The sequence below is a fragment of the Parus major genome, chromosome 2 (genome assembly GCF_001522545.3).
Source record: "Parus major isolate Abel chromosome 2, Parus_major1.1, whole genome shotgun sequence".
Classification (NCBI taxonomy): domain Eukaryota; kingdom Metazoa; phylum Chordata; class Aves; order Passeriformes; family Paridae; genus Parus; species Parus major.
The window spans coordinates 9,814,623-9,835,109 of record NC_031769.1 but is presented as its reverse complement, the minus strand read 5'-3'; the positions used below and the strand labels follow the sequence as shown (position 1 = coordinate 9,835,109).

Sequence of the window (20,487 nt, the reverse complement as noted above, 5' to 3'; positions counted from 1 at the left end):
ATGTCTTAAATCTGCATGATGATTACCTGTCAAATGCTACCTTTAAATGAGAGGTATGCAAAATAAACATCTATTAGCATCCTTTTCCTGTATGTGTAGCAAAAACAATTAAGTTTTCTGTGTTGATGGTGCATAAATTTGGGACTGAATGCACAAGAATCACAGTGTTTCAAAGTTCAAAACTCATAAAAATGACAGTGCTTTAAAATTATATTTGAGATTAAATTTACTGTAGAAGTTGGTGTTCTAATTCTTAGAGTACCATAATGCTTAAAGATAAGGTTAAGTAAGAAGCACATCTTCAGAACAGTATTGGAACACAATGACATTTTTCCAGAATTTTTGCATTTTGAAAGACTCTTACCCTATTGTTAAATAGAATACATTTCTCTTCACTTCCATGGCAGCAGAATGAAGACCTGCCTTCTTTTGTAACTTAGAGGCTGCTGGGGATCATTTATGTCAATTGAAAGAAAAGTTGTTATTTGCTTTTGGCATTTATCTCCATCTAATCTAATGTGAATAAAAACCTGAAAAAAATTATGGGACAACCTATGAAAAGAGTACAAATATGTCGGAAATACAGACTCAGACTTGAAAACATGGGAAGACGAACTGTGGTAGCATGCTGAGTTATCAGGCCATGAAAGAGAAAGATTATCTCTGTGGAATTGTTCAGCAGTGCTGGCATGAGTCAGACCAAATCGTGTTTGCCTTCTGGAAGGCAAGGCTTTGTTATGCGGAAGAATTGAAATATCTCTGTCTAAAAATAGTAGACAAGCAAGTGTCCATGATGAATGCAAAGTTCATGTTTCTTTACATTTTATTTCTTGCCTCTGGTTTCCAAACCTGCTATGATTGACTTCTTTCCTTTCTTAACTAAAACTGACATATTCAAAATACAGAGGTTATAAAAGTGATATGCATTGGCACTTGCAAGTGATTGACAACATGCTGTGTTCTTTTTACTTGGAAAAACTAACACAATAATCCATGAGAAGTGTATTTGTCTGGGTCTTTTCTATTTGCAGATGTCCACAAACTCTAAGTAAAATCAGATGTCAGTGGAGAGCCTACAACCTAATTCTATAATTCTTTTAGCCTATTGCTTATGTGATCGCAGATATACAGCCCTGTTTTAATCAGTGCAAACTTTATTTACTAAAATTATATTACACATTATAGTTCAGTATAATAATTTTGTGCATTAGTTCCTGTTTATATGCTGGGGAAAAAACCCTCAAATGGTCTCCTTTCCTCTGCCTTTTGCTTTTCTGTCCTTTGACATTAGAGGTACACGGTTAAACCTTTTAACTTACTTTTCACAGAAAATCATTCTGCCCCTCCAGATGTTACCACTTACACCTCAGAACACTCAATACAAGTAGAAAGACCACAAGGATCAACGGCACGGGTGGCACCAAAGTATGGCAATGCTGAGCTTATGGAGACTGGTGATGGTATGTCACAAAGCAGAACTGGGGTTATTTTGAGTATCCTGACCTTTTTAGTGGTTACTGTATGCATCTGCTCTTGTTTTTTGGGTGTTCTTCGTGGGCTTTTCCCCAGGCACTTTCACTTGTAAACACAAAGTTTCAGCACCTTTACAGTTCTAAAATAATGAATAATATCAATGAAGATAACATAGAGAAATATTTCTTAATCAGCAGAGCTGACTCCCCATAGAAACTGTTTGGCAAAAACTCCCAGAGAATCTCTTTAGATTTGCCATTATCATGCTGCCTGGTTACAGCTAGTCTGTTTTTTTAAAAGGCAAAGAATGTAACGTGTTAGGATGGCTACAGCTTGAAAATTGACATGTTTGAGGTTTTATTCTCTGAGATTTTTTTGGATTTTTTTTTGAAAAACAGTTATTTGTAAACCCTTCCTTATTTACTGCTCCTCTTTTCTTAAAACTTACCAAATAATATTTCAGCCAGCATGGAATTGTTGACCAAGTGTACTGCATCTAAACTTAGTAGCTTCAGCTCTAAATACCACTTGGTAAAAGCTTTGGAGCCAACCTTATGGAAGGGTAAGAATTTGAAATTCCTGCAATGCAGTGACAGAAATCTATTAGTTCAGGAACAGATGACATGCACATTGGAGAGGTTTTACACTCAACTAGAGAAAAGCAAGGGGGAGGTGATTGATGGGACTATATTATAAGAATGCCCCTTGCCCAGGCTGCCACTCAGAGCTGTGTTTTCCAAAGTGCTGTATGGGCAAGCATGCTCTCTTTGGAGATTGCTGGCTGGTGGGATTGATTGGCTGTAGGGATGTTCAGAGAGTACAGGGGCATGCTGAAGTAATACAAAGACATGAATCATATTTAAGATGGGTACTGGACAGATGTCCCCTGCAGTGTAAAAATAATCCAGAATAAACAATGGGGCAGAGCCTTTCACCCACACTCCTCACCAGGCTGCAGTCTAGTCAGACAATGTTGGTATGGCCAGTGATCATGGGGAGGGCCAGCACCGTTTTTCTCACTGACCATTGCTGAGGCAATTCTCTCAGGGTACTGACATTTGCTGTAGGGACATTTTTTCCACTGCACTTCTCTCCCTCAGTCTGTGTGCTGTTCCCCCTCTAATTTTGCAACCTTGCTCTGACATTGTTGTATTCGTTTTATTTACCTTAGACATCGTTGTTCCTTTTTGCTTATATGTTTTGATGTTAAATACTTGAGTCACGGTATGGCATGAAACTGTAGTTGTGGTGGCCTTGCAGTCCTCGACTTTTTCTTACCCCACTTGACATCTGGTGGGTGCAGTGTAGCTGTCGACTGATGTCTCCATTGATCCCTGTCCTGCAGGAGTACCAGTGAGCAGCAGAGTGTCAGCAAAGATTCAGCAGCTGGTCAATACACTAAAACGGCCCAAACGACCACCATTACGAGAGTTCTTTGTAGATGACTTTGAGGAATTGTTAGAAGGTAAAATGACTGTTTTTCAAAAGGTTTGGGGATCGCTTATTAAAACTCTGTAAAATGTTTATCTCCTACGTTGACTTTCTAGAAAGCCAAGTAAGCCCTCCCTGTACTGGCAAGTATCAAAAAGCCATTGGTGTTCAGTGGAAACTGCTGCTAGTAAGCATGAACATAATGCTGTGGAGTCAAAAGTGTCCCTTGTTTGCTCAGCTCCTGGTTCTGCTTGCAAAGAAATTACAGAAGACAGTGTAGGGAAGAGAGTGAGAGCATTCATTGCTTTGGAACACCAATAAAAGAAAATCTGTTAGTGAGGAAGTATATTAAATGTTTTACACATCCTTTGTGTAACAGTGAAGTGTGAAAAATTAACTAAATGTAAAACAGAAACAAAGATAAAGTCAATAAATGGAGCTTATTTTTAAAAAGACAATTTCTTCTTAAAATTAAGATTTGACAGGATGTGGAAATTTAAATAGTCTTCACAGGAATTTATAAGAAAACATGTAACAGAACATGACTTAAATCAATCTGTTACTTGTTAAACTACATTTTTGTCAGTAGTTCTGCAGTTCATCTCATTACTGCATTTTTTCCAGGAAAAAGTTATCTCCATCTCTCTTTAGGAATAAATAAAGGTTTACTATTTTGAAGACAAATATATGCATGCTGCCTCAGCAGTTTCTTTCCCTTCTTGTAGAACTAGTGCAAGAACAAGGACTTTTCATTCCTGAGGTGCATAAATTGCTTTATCTGTGTTAAAGTTAAAAGTAAATTATTCTGTTACATTTCCCTGTTGCTTCTCAATACCTTCTTCTATGTTACTGTTTTCAGAACATTTTGCAAAGGTAACTTATTCTCTTGATTACACAGGTGTACACAAGGTATAGAATTTACATGGTAACTGTATATCTTTTCATAATCATAAGTTCAACAGCCAGATCCAAACCAGCCAAAGCCAGAAGGAGCTCAGATGTTGGCTATGCGTGGGGAACAATTAGGTGTGGTTACAAACTGGCCGCCTTCCCTGGAAGCAGCCTTGCAGCGATGGGGGACCATCTCACCAAAAGCTCCTTGCCTAACCACTATGGATACCAATGGAAAACCACTGTATATTCTCACTTATGGTGAGCACTCTTCGGATTATTTGTGTTTTTATGTGTTCTGTTCAGTGTGTGTAGTAAATGCATAGAGTGAAAAAAGCCTTGTAATGATATACCTGTTCCATTTGTGAGTAGGGTAAGGCAACTCTGAAGCTGTTGATGTCTGAGTATGAGCTGCTGAGATGTTATAGTATGATTTATTTCAGACAGAGGAAAAGAGCTGAGTAGATACACCCATGGAATAACAGATTATAAATTGAAACCACCTTTTAAATAGAAATGTGTCCTAGGTCAGATTTGCCTGAAGATTAATGTCCAAATCCATTGCCCTTGGATATCACCCAGGCTTTGTTCTGCAAAAGCCTAACCTGGTCTACAAAATTCATCAGCTTCCTGAAGAAGTTAATAGGATTTTTTCTCTTGTTTTACTGACATTGTAGTGTGATTTGAATTATTTCTCCTGATGGGTTAGTTGTACAACTAGCAAATGTACCCCCTTGAAATAGATTTGCTAGGATATATTTTAGTGTGACCTTTGCTATGTTCATGTAGTTCAATGTGTACTGCCTGACAATGTATTACAACCAAGAAAGGCCAAATAAAAATAAGCATAAGGATATCTCTGACAAATCGCTCCCATATTACTTCTAATTTTGAGATGTTCAGGGGACATTTGGGAGATGTTCAAAGGAATTTATTATGAATGTCAGATTTTGAAAGCGAGTTGGAACATTTCTGTTTGCTATTGATATGGATATAAAAAATTATTTTACTTTTTTTATTTCTACCTTCTCAGGGACTTGGAGTTCTGTGCAGAGAATGTTGTTACATGCTGTGATATAGAGGTCTGTCTGTTTTGTTCAGGGCTGAGCATTCATATCCATTCATGAGTCAGACTCAGTGATGGTCTCTGGCCAAAAAGTTGTCTGCTGCAAGTTTGGCACTGCAAATACAGTTAAAGGCTTTCAAAGCATAAGAGAACCTCTGCAGCTGAGGGTCATGCATGAAACATTTTCCCTTCAGGTCCTTCAGAGTTAAGAAGTGACTTAATTTCAGGGGCAGACATATGATTCAACATTGATGAATGTTCTTCTTCCTTAAGGACATTTACTTGAAAGTAGGGAAGAATTTTAAAGTTTGCAATTACATGTTTGCAGAAGTCATGTCTCTACCAAATGCCCTAAATAAATTGGACAGGAAAGGAAATTAAGCTGTTACTGAGAATCAGACCATTTTTCTGAATTTGGGATTCTGTCCAGGGAGTCTGAGCACATGTCCTGCTTTGCCTGAGGCTGTAGGGTGAGCAAATCAACCCAAGGAACATATCTGCTTGGCTCATGGAGCCACCTAGCCTGCTTCTCTGTTCTAAAATAATCTTTTCCTCTTCTGCATTGTCTGAATCTTGAGAAAAGTAAGACTAAAATTTGCACCTTTCATTTGGCAGCACTTTGGGATGTGGTTTTCCTGTTGCCTTTTAGTAGTTTCCTGAGGTCAGAAAAAAAATCTGTTCTTTCTTTTTTTTTTTTTTTTTTTTTGTCTTCTTTTTATAGATAAAATAAATTACAAACCAAACCATTTCATAGATTTGCTGAATTCTTCTCTGCTAGGTGCATTTCATGCTGATATTCTTTTTCATAGGAATTGTTCATTCACTATTCCATAGTAGTTTCCTTAAATGAAAACTGCTTTGGAAATGTCATTAACAATACAGCCACCTGCCATTTCACTGGTAACTTTATGAATGATTTTCCTGTAGCTAGTCCACCTCCTCTGCCTGCAATATTTTCTAGGCACGGCAGTTTTTAACTTGAAAATTAATAGACATTAAGCCTCAAAATCATTAAAGACCCTCCTACTCATGACTTTTTATCCTTGTGCATAGTTCCACTGGCCCTGGTAGTAATAAACTTTTGAAAGATGAGCTTAGCCACAGTCCTACCACATGGTATTAACGTGACACTCAATTTCCTCATGTGCTTGCTATGATCAGGTGACTAAAATTTTAACTATCAACCCTGACGATTTTTAGTAGCCTCCAGTTTGTACTCCACAGTTATTTTTCAAGTTTTTTGTCAATTTAAGGAAATGCCAGGAATTTTCATATATTTCACAAATATTCATGAACTTTAAGAATAATTCTAATTTTCCAGAGTTTTGGTTTTTGAGATGCTGTCATCACTTGCACTTCCTCTTAATTTTTTTTACGTCTATGTAGTTTTTGCTTCAGTCTCTTCTCACACCACCTTCATGGAAATCGTCTTCCTTTATCCACCAACCTTCCAGTTAGGAGGCGGCTTCTCTTTGATGTCTTTGGATTTAATTCTCAGTTTTTTTGTTCCTGCGTGGGTGAATTGCAGGTTTGCCTGCTTATTCCACGCTTTTTCCACCTTTCCAAGATGATTTCCCGGAGTGTCTCTGTAGCTATCAGCTAGATCAAGGCCCATCTTAAGCAGGAGTTCTAATGCTCCTAGCACCAAGTACATATTACCTCCTCTTTAGTAGATTGTTATAGACAATACTGCCTTCCCATCCATCTCTTGGGCTCTAACTAGAGTACCATACACAGCCCAGACATTTGTTTCTTTCTTCATTTTTCAGACATTCTGAGTCCAAACCTTGCAGGTTGTTTCAGGAGGAAATCTTTTCAAATTGAGGCCTTTTGTTGCGTCTGCTTTGTGAAATCTCATCCCATCTGTGACCTTGGTCTCGATTCTTACATCAGGCTCTCTTCTGGCCCTGAAAAGTGCTGGCCTCTTGCATCAATCCAGGATGCTTTCCTATTTGCCCTTGGTGGTCTTGCATGCTGAAAAGGAGCTCTGAGAGTCCACAAAATTCTACTTCTCCAACGTCCTCCTCACAACTCCTTGGCTGTCCCTTCCAGAGACACCTTTGAGGGCTCAGACCAGAGGCCAAGCTATGATCTGCTGTGACAGACAGTGGTGGATCAGTGTTGCAGGGACCACCTTGTGTGGTATACTGGGATGGATTTCTGCCCCTCAGGGTGCTGATGTGGATATGTGTTAGTGTGGCTTTGGGTGGTGAGTGGTCTAGATTGTGAAGGGCTTCTGGACTAGAAGGGGAACCAGCTCAAAGAAGTTGTTCTTCCAGCTGTTGCTTAAAATCATTGCTGCCCTCCCATTTCTCTGCAGGAGTTCATCAAATTTGTAATGCCTTGTATCTCCTGTCTTTTTCAGCATGTTTTTTGAGCTTCTTGTCTTCATAGCATGTCAGGACTGGATTTTTCCACATGTCTCAGATTACTTTAAATATAATAAATGTCTGCAATTGCAGACTTGATCCTTTTTTTCAAGCAAGTGTTTGAAGCGGTTTGCCTCAGCTCTTGAAGTTCTTCTCAGTGCCCCAGCTGTAATCTTTATTTAATGTACTCAAAACTCTTAAATTCTTTCTGCTGAATGAAACACTATGAATATTACTTATTTCTCAAATATTTTGTTCCTCTGGGAACTTGTTTAAGTGGAGAACATCTTAGTTATTCTCAATCCCTTTATAAATCAAATCACTGAATATGCATAAATTGAAATGTCTGAGATATGGGAAGGAAATACGTCTTTATCAGGTTTTATGAGAGTCTGAACTCTGACTAGAAAAGACAATTTCTGGCTAAGACAAAGTTAATCAGAGTAGTGAGGCATCTGGTTTGGACATTAATAATGAAGCGCTTGGTGATTTCTTAGAGGAGAAACTTGAATAAAGGACAATTAAATCCTATATAGTTCTTATGATATTAGACCTACTTTTCTTAGTTAAAGTGACTCTTCTAAGGAGAACCAGAAAGGCTGGAGAAAAAGTAAAGGGTTGAAAGTACTTTAGCAATGTACAAGTTTTGAGCCTTCTTTTTGTAACCATTGTTAAAAACAACAAAATGAGTACCAGTTAAATTTGTCTGAGTCAAAGAATCTAATTTCCTTTATCTAACACTATCTATAATCATATTTTTTTAAATTTCAGTAGCTCTGATGTAGTACTTCCCACATGAGATGCCCGCTAGAAACAGTAAGGCTCATAAAAAAGAGCAGATGTGACTCTCTGGGCAGAGGACTATTTCTTCCATTTGGATTCTGTGGAGAAGGAAATGCTTGGCAAATGTCATTTGTTTGCAAATTAATTGCTGATTTTAAAAATAACTTTAAGCAACTGTAAACATTTTGGGGCCAAAGAGATCCTGCCTCAGCAGAGGTGATGTTGCTCATACTAGAGATATCCTGGCATACCTTAAAGGTAACAACCAAAAATAGCCAACCCCAAGCCATTCTGCACCTGGTGTGCAATGTGCACCCTTTCCTGACCTTTCTGTGAGAATATCCTAGACAAGGAATTATCAGCAGGAGAGAGACAGATTCAAGATGCTTCTGACCAAGTAGCTGCACAACCTTATCTCTGAAATAACTCAGGACTCACAGAAGTATGAATAGTCATGGTTTAAACCCCCAGACAGATATTACTCTTATGATTGTTGAGTACTTTAAACCTTTATTTCTTTAGTAAAAAGACTGAAAATTACTGTATTATATGATTCAGACTTCAATATCAAGCACTGTAATTAGCAAGGTTGCCTCTATTCTGACTGTGTCTAGAGTCCTTCATTCTCTGCAGCAGAACATTTTTGTTCTTTTTTTTGGGTATTTTGTATCCCAAAAAACAACAATTTCATTTTATGTTTAGGCTGGATCTAAAGAGTTCATGAAGAAAGGATTACTACCAGAGTAGTAAAACTGCAACTATTATTTTGCAAAGCAAAAGAAAAGCCCCTTTACCTGCATAGCATTAGGAAGTTTTCCATTCACACTAGATTAAATAAATGCTCTTGTTTCTATTTAATACAAGGAATGTTCTATTGTGGTATTGAGAAAATGAATATTTGACAAAATTATTTGCAGTTAAACTTTGACAGTCTCGCAGTTGCTGTGCACGGAGATTGGTAAGCAACTACTGGTTTGGTTTTGTTGAGTTAGTGCTGTGTGGTTCTGAAGAGTGTCCTGAAGATGATTAGAAAATTCAGTGTGGTTTGTTTTCTGAGTTTTCTCCCTGATACGGTTTTTCTATTAAAACCTTCTTTACATTCAACACAAACATTTAGTCCTTTTACAGGTTTGGAAAGGAAAAGGAAGGGGATTTACCTCAGTGTCATGTGGAAAACACCTAATTTTTGTTAACAGATCGTTTTTTGTGTGTTTTTTTGACACCTTGTGTTTTCCTTCACCTTCATAATGTGTTGCTTAACCAGATGGGACAGGGTATTATCTACCTTCTCTTGCTAAATTTTATTGCCATCTGAGTAGACTTAAAAATAAAGATGACTGAATAAAAAAGCATATAATTTCTGCTGTGGAGTTTATACTGCTCAACTAAATCAAAACCCCAGTGGCAGGAGAAAAAGGACTAGCTCCACATGGGTGCTAAGAGTGTTTGTCACAGCTGCCAGAAGGCGAGATGCCGTTTTCCATCCTGTCCTGCCGAGCATTTCTGCATATGTGATGTCTGCCGGATATGGCTCGGGTTCACAGGCAGAGTGGTGCTTGCTGTTACTCACTGGACAGTGGGAACTCTCTGCTCAGTTTGCAAGTGTGTGAAGAACCTGAAAGGCCTCCCTGCAGAAGCGTGCTGCTAGGGCATGGGAGTCTGGCAGCAGCACTCTGGCAAAGTGACAGAAGTGGCTAAGTGAAAACCTTTAGAAGATTTATTTCAGTAAATAAGCAATTATAAGTTAGGCAATGATAGATGGACAGAAAAGCTCAGTTTCTTACCATTTCTTGGAATTATACAAGATTTTGGAAAGCAGCACCACAGTTCAGTGGGAGGTAGGAACAAGGCAATAAATTGTAGTAGTAACAAGGTGTGCATCAGCTGCCTGTTGCTGGGGTTTTGTTTTCCAAAACTAGATAGGGGAGTTCTACCAGTCTGCTTTGTATGGGAGATAGTTTTATGCCCTGAAAACTGAGGGGTTATTCATGTTCTTAAACATCTAGTGCCCACGATATGTGTGTGTGACTGAAAGTCCCAGCACTGGGTCTGCAGAGCCTGGGCCCCTTCCAGAGGGAACCCTCGTGCCTTAAACACCACTGGACACTTCTGTAGATAATAATCCTACATTTTTTAAATGCAACAAATTGTCTAGTGAGATCAGGGCCTGAAGGCACAAATCCTGTGCTGGTGTGGTGGGTAGGAATGTTGTTTGGAAGGACCCTGCTGCAGTAGGGATGGGGACAAGAATGTCAGGAGCAGGAGGGCTCACGGGGTCTGGTGTTTAGAGCAGGGAAGCAGCAGTGCAGCTCCAGGCTCGGGCACCTGTGCTCTGCTGCAGGAAGGGCTGAGGGAGCTCCCTGTGGCATGCCTGGGAAAGAGGAGCTCTGGCTCTGAGCTGGGACACGGGCTGCTCCACTCACTACCAAATGAAGCTGTTGCTTGGGTTTCCTACATTCCCCCTCCCCCGTTTTCAAGGCAGCTCAACTTGAGCTTGTCTTGTTTTCAAGACACTGAACTCGGGCTGAGGACAATGGGACGTATCCCCCGTGGTAACAAACAGATTTCCTCTGGAGCCCGTGTAACGAAGCGATTTATCCCTCACGAGGATGGGCCCTAAGCCCCGTCTCAGAGCGAAAGCCTTGGCTGGAGCACAGCTGGCCTCCTCTCCAGGCCTCCCACTCCCGCAGCACAGATGTGCCACTGTGTGGAGGTCACCGCAAGGCCGCAGCATCGGGATTTGTGGGAGAGGTTTCAGCAATCGGCTTTTTTCCCAGCAGCATCTAATCTCTCAAGTTTGCAAGGGAAGAATTGCTCTGAATTGCAGCCTAGGCAGAAACGAGGAAGGAAGCACTTCAAAGATTTCCTTCTTTATGACATCCTCCATTTCTCAGAGCTGTTATCCTGCAGATGTGGAGGCCTTTGTGTTTCTCTTGGTGTCAGGTCAGAGAGGGCAAGCAGCAAAGGTGACAAAACAAACCCATGGTTCAGTCCACGTCTGGTCAGAAGTTAGTGCCCCATCCAGAAGCAACTGATCTGGTCCTGACCATCCATACATTCCTAGCTCCAGCTTCTGGATTACTGCTCCTTTGGTGGCCCTTTTTTAATTTACTTTTTTGGAACACAGCTATACACCCTGCTAGAGAAATTACAGTCTTCCTGTTGAACAATTGAGTTCAAGATCTGTCTGGACTATGCTCTGCTTGCTCACGAGCGTGCCTGGGGGTCCCTGGCAGCCCACACTGGAGCAAAGTTGGCAGCAGCTGAAGGCAGGCAGAGCCTGCAAGGGTTGGAGTGACTTTATAGAGCATGTAGGGTCTTTTTGTTCCAGCCCCTTCCCAGCTGAATGCAAGCAAGCTGTTTCACTCCAGTTTTCCATAGTTTCATACTCAGAGGTATGTGTGTGCCTCAGATACTAAACACAGGTTGGTATCATAGCAGAAATAGAGAAGGAAAAGGCTGTAGTAACAGAGAATTTGAGTCTTTTCTGGGCACTAGAAAATATTATTGCCATGTTTGTGCTGTTCAAAGTGTATTCAAACAGAAAGGTGAGGATTTAGGAAGGCAGTCTTATATTATCTGTGTCTTAGAAGATGAGATAAAATTTTGGCAATAAAAGAGCATCTTGACAAAATGTGTTTAAACTTATTTAAAATCCTTTAATTTTCTTAAGTTCTCTTTGTGAGAATTTAATTTTGGCATTTATCCAGAACTCTTAGGTGGAGAGGATTGTACTGCATACCTCTGAAAAAATGCATCTAAATACTGTAATATGACTAGCCGTTAGATTTTAAAGAATATATTTGATGGCACGTGTGATAGTTGAAAAATTAGTGTGAATATGTCACAAATGTAAATTTACAACTTTTAACAGATTTAATCTTAATAGCTCAGATGTAACTTTTCACAGCAGCTTCTTCAATGTCTATTTCAAATTTAAAAGTGTTTTGTGTAAAGATGGTTCTCTTTTGCAATTCAGAACTTTTGCCAGGCTTTTGATTTCCATCCTCCAATATTCTGTATCATTACTAATTGCTCTTTTAAGTTTATTGCCAGTAAAGCTTTAATGTTGAAAAACTTTATGAAAAAGAATATTTGCTTATTAAGCCATCTTTTTTTTATCCTACTCACTTGTCAAGTTCAAGTGTTAACTGTAGCAGCAGGGATGATTTAAACAACTGTCTCCAGCTGAACTCCAGTTCCAGATGGAACTGTCTTCCATCAACTGCAGAACTGTCATAGTTCTGTGAGAGTTAATCCTGCAGGCATATTCCTGTATCTGTGCTGAGTTTCCAGTGAAACAGAATTGTGTTCCTTTCTGAGCTGCAAGACAGTTCAACATGTAAATACCAGAGTAATTTTAATAAATTAAAGACTTTGGAAAGCATAGTTTGGTGATACAATATTACTGTTTTCATAAGAAATAATTGCATTTAGTACTTTCTCCATAATAAGCAGCAGTGACCCTTCCAATTTTCCTTAAGTGGGATAAAAGGAAAATCTGGCCTTCTCATCATACTTTATATTTACATTGGATTTGAACTTAAAAATGATTCAGTAGTATTGCATTTTATAACCAGGATGTAGAGGAACTTATTATAGCAACTGCTTGGCATAGTTATAAATAGCAATACTGCATGTTTGGGAGCCTGAACTGCTGAACTCCATAGGTAATCCATTGTCAGAACATATTATTGTTTCATTTATTGGTGGGCATGAATTAAAGATTTGTTTCTGTCAGACTGAATAGTGCTTAAAGACAGTACCTGGGGGTCAGCCAAGCACAAGGGCTTGTTAAACTTGGTGTTGTTCACATGGAAGTAACACGGTCTCTAAACAAAGGGCATCTGGAAGAGCAAAGATGCCGATCACCTGAAGGATTTTTTGAAAGGCCTGTTATGTGGGCAAAGAGGTCTTGGTGAGATAATTTTTCTTTATTGAGTATTGGGTGGGGGACTTGGTAAGGATTAGCTAAGAGTAGTCCTGGAAAGGTGAAGCAAGGGAGAAGAGAGACAGTAAGGAGGAGTACCTGGGACAAGTGAAAGGAATCAGAGAAGGGAGGGTATGGGAGCAGGTGAGAAGGAAAAGCCAAGTTGAATGGAAGAAGGTCCAGGATTAAATGTGGATGTACTAAGGTTCAGAGGGTCCCTGCTGCTTCAGTGTGCCCCTTTGGCTGTGGGGTGTTTTCTGTTTGTTGGGGTTTCCTTTTCTTTGCCTCTGCTTCTTGAGACTCCTTTCCTTTTTCCTTGGTGAGAGAGTTGCTGTGGTGAAACCTGAACATACCCTTGAGGTCAGCCTGTGCTGAAATGCACCGTGTCCAGCTTTCTGCAGCTAAGGTGTTAGGGTGATGTCTGGACCTGATGATGTACCAGCCCCTTCTAACAATTTCAGAGTCAAAATACAATTTCCTCCAAAGTAACAAACTTCTGCCATAAAGAAAGCTTTCTCACTTTTCTTTTTGTTTTTAAAGTACTGCTGTCTTAAAAAAAGAAGTTCAAAGAAAACTTCTGATAAGTATTTAAGTATTTCCACTAGTCCCAGTAGTGGTATCATATTTAGTTGGAAAACTAATATAAATGTTCCTACTGTGTGTTTTCGACTTCTCAGGTATTCTTTCTCTTTAATAATCTTGTAAAACATAATAATTTTTATATTAATTTTGAAAAATTTGTGTTAATAGGCAAACTTTGGACCAGAAGTATGAAGGTTGCTTACAATATACTACATAAATTAGGCACAAAACAAGAACCAATGGTACGACCTGGAGACAGGGTAAGTATCTCAATGATTATTTGTAACAGTTCAAATCCAATATTGACAAAGAGAGAATGAGGTATTTGGGGTGCTCAGAGGAAATTAGTGAAATGAAATAATGGGCTGTAGGACAGGGTGCTGAAATGGGCTCTTTCCTCCCTAAGACTGATCATTCAGACATGTTTTGAACCACATAATAAGTAAAGTGAGCAGGTACCCCCTGGACTTGAAGTTGTGGCAACATCAACAATAAACATTCCCATGGAAAGTGATTTTTGGTCATTGAACAACCGTCTGTTTAGAAAAAGCTTGCTTATGGAGCCTGGAGGTATCATGTGGATAAAAAACTAACTTACTAATGACTTTGTAGTTGTTGAGATGGTAGAAACAAGAGAAGTGTTGTGGAGGACAAAGACAAGCAAAGTCAGCACATTTTGGCAGCCAGTTGAATAAATAAATGATGCTGACTGGTAACAGAAAGAATATTTCCATTCTTACTTCCAAGTCTGATGCAGCTACTGCTAGAGGCTGAATCTAAGTAGATGGATAAAGCCCACAGAGAGCAAGAGTTGCAGAGGTAGCACTTGAAGATGCTAAATGAAGACAAGAACATCCTAGGGTTTTGCTAATATACTTACACACCTACCCCTTTGACTGCCAAGGCTGGTTTAGCCTGCTGCTCGTTTTCTCTGCCAGTGTGTATAGAAAATTCCACAGGTCCCACTCCAGTTTGGATCTAAGCCATGGAATGGGTATTCCAGAACAAATTTGTCAGAAATGCAAATTTTAGTCTTGCTATAGTGCTTGGAGTTGTGAGTGTGGGATTAAGTTTTCCCCCTCCAACATCTGATAGCAATTCTCAAACTGTTGGTTCACTTGATCCTCTTGTGCCACATGTGAGAAACATGTCTGCTTGTATTACACATGTCTTAGGGCTTCAAAAATGAGAGCATGAATTAGTGCTTCCCAGAAGAAAGAAAGAGAAAAAAACCTAAAAGTGACAGTCCTTCCTGTGTTTCTTATTGAAATAAATCATAAAGAAATTAACTAAAGGATCTCTAGATGCTTAATCTAAATTGCTTCCTACAGTGGCATTCAGCCAGGACTAGGATCTGAAGACTCTCTTTTACTTGACTTACAAGTATGTCTCTAAGCAACAGCAGAAGCAGCAAGTTATTCAAGTGTACACATCAAAACAGTCCATCCAGAAAGCTCCAAAAGAATGAAGTTCAAATATGGGCAATGTGCCTCTCCTTATTTACTGTGTGCTGCCTGCCCATCTTCGTAGTCATTTTCTGCAGCTGTTGCTGGCAAGAAAGGATTTGTGGATAGTTCAGGATGAAAACTGGAAGTTTAGGTAGTACAGGACATGTAAGGTATAAATTGCAGCTCATCTAAAATAAATCAGCCTAGATTAGAGTGAAACAAATGTTTGTAGCTGAGTGCTGAAAACATATGCTTTGTTTCATAAAAACATCTTGCCTGACATCCTTGTGTAACAGGAACGTGATCATTTGAGGCAACTTCACATTGAAAATGAGGTGTTACAGCACTGCTGGTGCTCTAGGCTGATTCTGGCTGTTACACCCCTGTTGTAATAACAAAAAACCATTCTGACCTCTTTGAAGGTGACTTTATTCTATGTAATGTGTGTTGTGTGACAACACTTAAAGGCAGTTTTAAATACTAAATGAAATGCAGGCACATATGTCTGGTCTTTTCCAAATGAGAGTATTTGTTTCTTTATTTTGATATGTATAAAATAGTTTATATTTTCCCTTTAAAAACACCTTCTGTCAATACAATCTCTGCATTTCACCACTACCATTACCTCACTTTCTTTCTTCTTCACTCTTCTGAGCCAAAAAATAAATGAATGTGCCTGCATCTTCTTCCCTGTTTCTGGTATTATGTATGGCAAAGTGCATTTGCCTTCTACAGTAACTTCAGAAATTTAACCTTGCTTCACCCCAGACAGCTGCCTGGAAATTAATCTTGCTCTCTGAAATATCTACTAGCTAACCAGATTCTCATCTGCTAATATACACTGCATGATTTTGTTCCTTCAGCCTTATCCCTTTCTGCTTTTACATGCATTATTTATTTATTTGGTACAAGTCTGTTAGTGATTAATGTTTTTTGGAGAGGAAGTTAATGCCTCATTCCCACTGGATTTCGGTGAGATTTTTTTCACTTCTGTCAGCTCCTTTTCAAACATTCCCAGCCAAACCTTCACTGCCTTTGTGTAAGCAAAGACCAATGCAAAACCCAAGAACCCTCAAAGTATATTTTGGGATCTTTCAGATGTTTGCTGGGCTCAGCAATCTCTACCATCCCCTCCATGCACCTGGCAAAATTCCTTTATTTCCATTTGCACATAGTAAGCTCTGCACAGCCATCTCCAGCACTTGGATTGTTTCATGTGCAAGTGTGCAGATAAAGTAGCAGTGTATTTGCTCTGACTCTAAAGAATTATGATGTTAAAGTCTTCAGCCTAAAGCCCAGAGATATTTTGGACCCACCTGGACAAGGCTGATTAGATTTCTTCTAGTTTGAATAAATCAAGTTGGTATATGGAAGGTGACTATCCTTGAAGCCGTGTGAAAATTCTGGAAACACAATCTCTAGTAATTGAACCATGGAGCATACATGGAACATTTTATTTCAACAAAACTCCAGTGGATGTTGAAGCAGTCAAAACTCAAGAGCTGCTAAGTAGTTTCAGCAAATTGCAAGGGTGATAATACAACCTTGTCCTGTGTGTGAGCCCAGAGGAAAGAGGTTTGGAATCATTTGCCATGCCTTTGCATGCCACTGGAGCTGACTGTGCAGGAGTTACCAGCTGTGTCACAGCTGTTTAGGACATGAGCTGAGAATGCCCATCTGACTGAAATGAAACAAAACTGAAGAGAGGATCCAGCCTTAGGGTCATTCACCAGTGAGAGCAATAATGTTCCCTGCCCTTGCAACAAGAGCTGTGGGCTCTCAGAAGTGGCTGGATCCTCAGCAAGGCTGTGAACCCTCCCTTCTCCTTTCCCTTAGCTTTAGGAGGATCTCAGATGTTGTCCTGCCTCTGGCAGGGCCCATAGGAGTTAAGCTGCACAGCTCAGCACCTACTGAACATTCTGGTGATTTATGGTTGGTTTGGGCACTCTTTTATCTAAATAATTCCCCAGCCCTAGCCCTGAAGCTATTAAGTTCAACAGATCCACAGCTAGGTTGGCAACAAATCCACAGCTAGATGATACAGCCATCTCTGGATATGACGTGTGCTTCTACTTACCAGTTTTTTGTGTGCACACTGCACATAGAAATTTTACGCTGGGACAGCAGGACAGTCCTAAAATTAAACTGTTGTACAAGGCAAAGTGTAGGGAAACAAAGAAATGTTTTAATGATTGGCATAATGACATGTAGGTCTGGATAATTTGATTTGGTCACTGGTACACGTCAGTTTCAGTAACTTCAAATTATTACATTAGAATCTAAAATCCTTCTAATTCCATTTTACTTAGGTTATTTAACTCCAGTAAAGCAATCAGTTAATTCAGAACCAGATGAAAGGTATTGTCAATGTAGGAAACAATGTAGCATGAAAATATTTAACTACATCCTGAGTGAAAATATTCATAAAAAGAATATTTATCAGAATAAATTCTTTCTGATTCCTCATTCATCTGTCATTAGGCATTTGAATAGCTGTCTTAGAAGTGCTCTGGTATCATCTCCATCCAAAAGGAAGCATGGAAACTCCAATTATCATTATCTGACATCTAGGATAAAGCATTTTTAACGTACATCTCTCTCTTTCAGGTAACACTCGTGTTTCCTAACAATGATCCTGCTGCTTTCATGGTGGCATTTTATGGCTGCCTGCTTGCGGAAGTTGTCCCCGTCCCTATTGAAGTGCCACTTACAAGAAAGGTGGGGAACTGACTTTATTCTCTATAATCCATTTTAGTACATACGTCAGAATAAATCACAACTGAACATAGCTTTTGAGTACATTTTTGTGGTTGGCTAGCTCTGAATCTGAGGATACCAGGATTGTGCGGTGAATTATATATAGTTCTTTCTTTTTTGTGATTGAAAATCTGAAAATGTGCTTGCAGTTTCAGCAAATGCAGGTCTCTGCATGGAAAATGAGAGGAAAATTTTTCAAGAGAACAGCTCTGCCAGTCGTAGATGGATTATCTTTGTTGCCTTTTAAAGCCTTCTGGTGTTGGCCACTGACAAAGAATCATTGGCAACAACTGCTGATTTTCCACCTGTCTCTGCAACCCAAGCTATGTTATAATGCCACTGGTGCTGTGTGTGCTACTTCAAAGCTGTTATGGAAATGCCTTCTCCTGGGTCTATATGTGCATATGTGTCCCAAAGCTTCTGTCACCATGGTCACCCCTGCCAAGGGCGGCACTTGAACAAATTCATTTCAGGGGTTCTTGCTGCAGAACATACGTTGATAGATAAAGCTGACCACTGCTAATCAAAATCAGTGTTGGTTCAAAGATACAACCCCGTATCCCAGAGAAGTGTTAGGAGACAGGTAGGACAGTTCCAGCTGGAAGGAGTGTCTGGGGGCAGTGAGGGGAGGGGGATCAGTGGTGGAGATGAGCCACAGCTGGGTCACTTACACAGATGTTGCAGAACCTACATTGTTTTTTGAGGATGTATGCCTTGAAGGCGGTAAATACAGTAAAATGTATTTATTAATTACAAGGGTTGTTTTGGTCACATCCCCTTAATTTACCATGTCTGGCTGCTCCCACATAGCCCTTGTATAATCTCGTTTTTATTAGCTACTGCTAATAATGCCTTACTTCAATTATTTGGTCTGGACTTGTCCACACAAAGAAAGTTCTTTAATCTTTACAACCTTTCTTTTTAAAAAGTAAATTGTTTTGGAAAATGTTGACTGAAGCCATGAGATGTTTCCAAGGAAACAGCTGAGCAAATGTATTGCTTTGGTCACATTTTCAATACTTCAGTTGTCAAGGGCTTTTCTTTAAAGTGTTCCAGTGTTGAGTACTCTGGAGCAGAAGCTCAAATCTTTGTTTCATGGACAGGAACCCTGCCTTTCAAATGAAAGCCATGAAAACAAGATTGTAAGCCCTCACAAAGACTTTGCAGTTTGGACATCTCACACAGCCAATTAACAGCTCAACATATCTGGAGATTCCTTCCTTAATGAACCTGCCTGAGCCTTCCTCACCTTTGGGCAGATGAGTTGACCTCAACGTTTCTCGAGCCAACATCTGTGATGGGCCCCTGCCATGGTGAAACCAGAAGGTGTCAGGGAGAGAAGGGGTGGGAGCAGCAGGAAGGGGCAGTTGATAAACTGGTGCAGGAGGAGAGAGAGATGGAGGAGGGGAGTGGATCAGACAACAAGAGACCATGATCCAGCTGAGCAGATTTGAGAGCCACTGAGCAGAAGGAAGGACCAAGGGAAAGAGGAGACAGGATGTGCCCCAGGTTAAACTGTCTGGGACTGGAGGAAAGATACAGGTGAGTTGGAAAGGCCATGCAACAGGATAGGACCTCAACCACCTTTGCTTTGGGGAGTAGGGTTATACTGTTTCATTTGTAAAATGTTGTGTTTGAGAGCAATGAGATGGCTGTAGAACGAGGATGGTGGTTTTTGTAGAAGCATTTGCATTGGGCTTTCATCATGCCTTCACATCCAAGGGCAGTGCATTTAGTCTGAGGTAGTTGCATAACACAGTGCATTATTTTGATAAAAAACAGAGATTTTATATGCATCAACAAAATAAGACCAGCAGAGTATGTACATTTTAAGATCTTACAGAGTGCTCAAATGGGTAAATCCACTTTCATTTCATGAAAAAAATAAAGAAGCGACATGGTTTTGAGGGTTAAAAAAATCTGTCTTTCCCTGTTACTATTTTCTGAGGTTTAATAATATTTTAAAGCACATAGATAGGTGTAAATTTGATTTCTTTTGGAACATCTGATACCACATCCATCCAGTAAACTATAAAATCCAGCTGTCCAAGTAAATACTCTGTGTCAAATGAATAACTTTCCCTAATTTGGCTGTACCTCTTGGGTGTTTGTTTTTTTTAATTATGTGTCTCTATATGGATATATAAATATACACTTACACATGTGTGAGTATAGATATATATTTATATAATGGAATATCTACAAACTCAGACTGTTTATCTTTTTCCCCAATGTTTAAATATCAAATTAATAACACAATAACAGTGATGTCAGTTAAAAAAGCAATGTGATCTATACACTATAAATAAAGCTATCCAATCTCACAGCATATACTATTGCAAATATCTTTGCATTTGTTTATATGGAAAGGCAACTGGAGTGGAAACAATGAGATGAAAATCGTGTTCTGAGTAGTCCCAGAAGGAATACCTCTGCCTGGTCAAATGGCAGTGGATTGCTTCTGGCATCCATGGGAAGATGTCATTCCTGTCATCACACAATGGCCTAGACTGTTCTTTTATGCTTTCCCATTATTTGTTCTCTTTTCTGCATGCTTCATTACATTCTGGCAGTAGACATTTTTTGGGTTGCTTTCTGGAAGACAGAGATGTGAACTAGCAAATAGACCAGCAATTATTGTATAATGTTATAATATATATAATTTTTCTATTCTATTCTATTCTATTCTATTCTATTCTATTCTATTCTATTCTATTCTATTCTATTCTATTCTATTCTATTCTATTCTATTCTATT

General features: G+C 39.4%; 1 protein-coding gene across 6 annotated transcripts in view; it reads left to right on the top strand.

The window, feature by feature from the left end:
• Nucleotides 1-20,487, top strand: part of DIP2C (disco interacting protein 2 homolog C) — a 308,876-nt gene that overhangs the window by 200,044 nt on the left and 88,345 nt on the right. For 5 of the 6 annotated variants that reach the window (XM_015617879.3, XM_033520383.1, XM_019005649.1 and 2 more), the window contains 5 exons: nucleotides 1,329-1,460; nucleotides 2,819-2,938; nucleotides 3,859-4,056; nucleotides 13,694-13,785; nucleotides 17,581-17,691. In XM_015617879.3, coding sequence (XP_015473365.1) covers nucleotides 1,329-1,460; nucleotides 2,819-2,938; nucleotides 3,859-4,056; nucleotides 13,694-13,785; nucleotides 17,581-17,691 — 653 coding nt within the window. The remainder of the gene's footprint in view (nucleotides 1-1,328; nucleotides 1,461-2,818; nucleotides 2,939-3,858; nucleotides 4,057-13,693; nucleotides 13,786-17,580; nucleotides 17,692-20,487) is intronic. The other variant, XM_033520375.1, reaches the window with a different exon arrangement.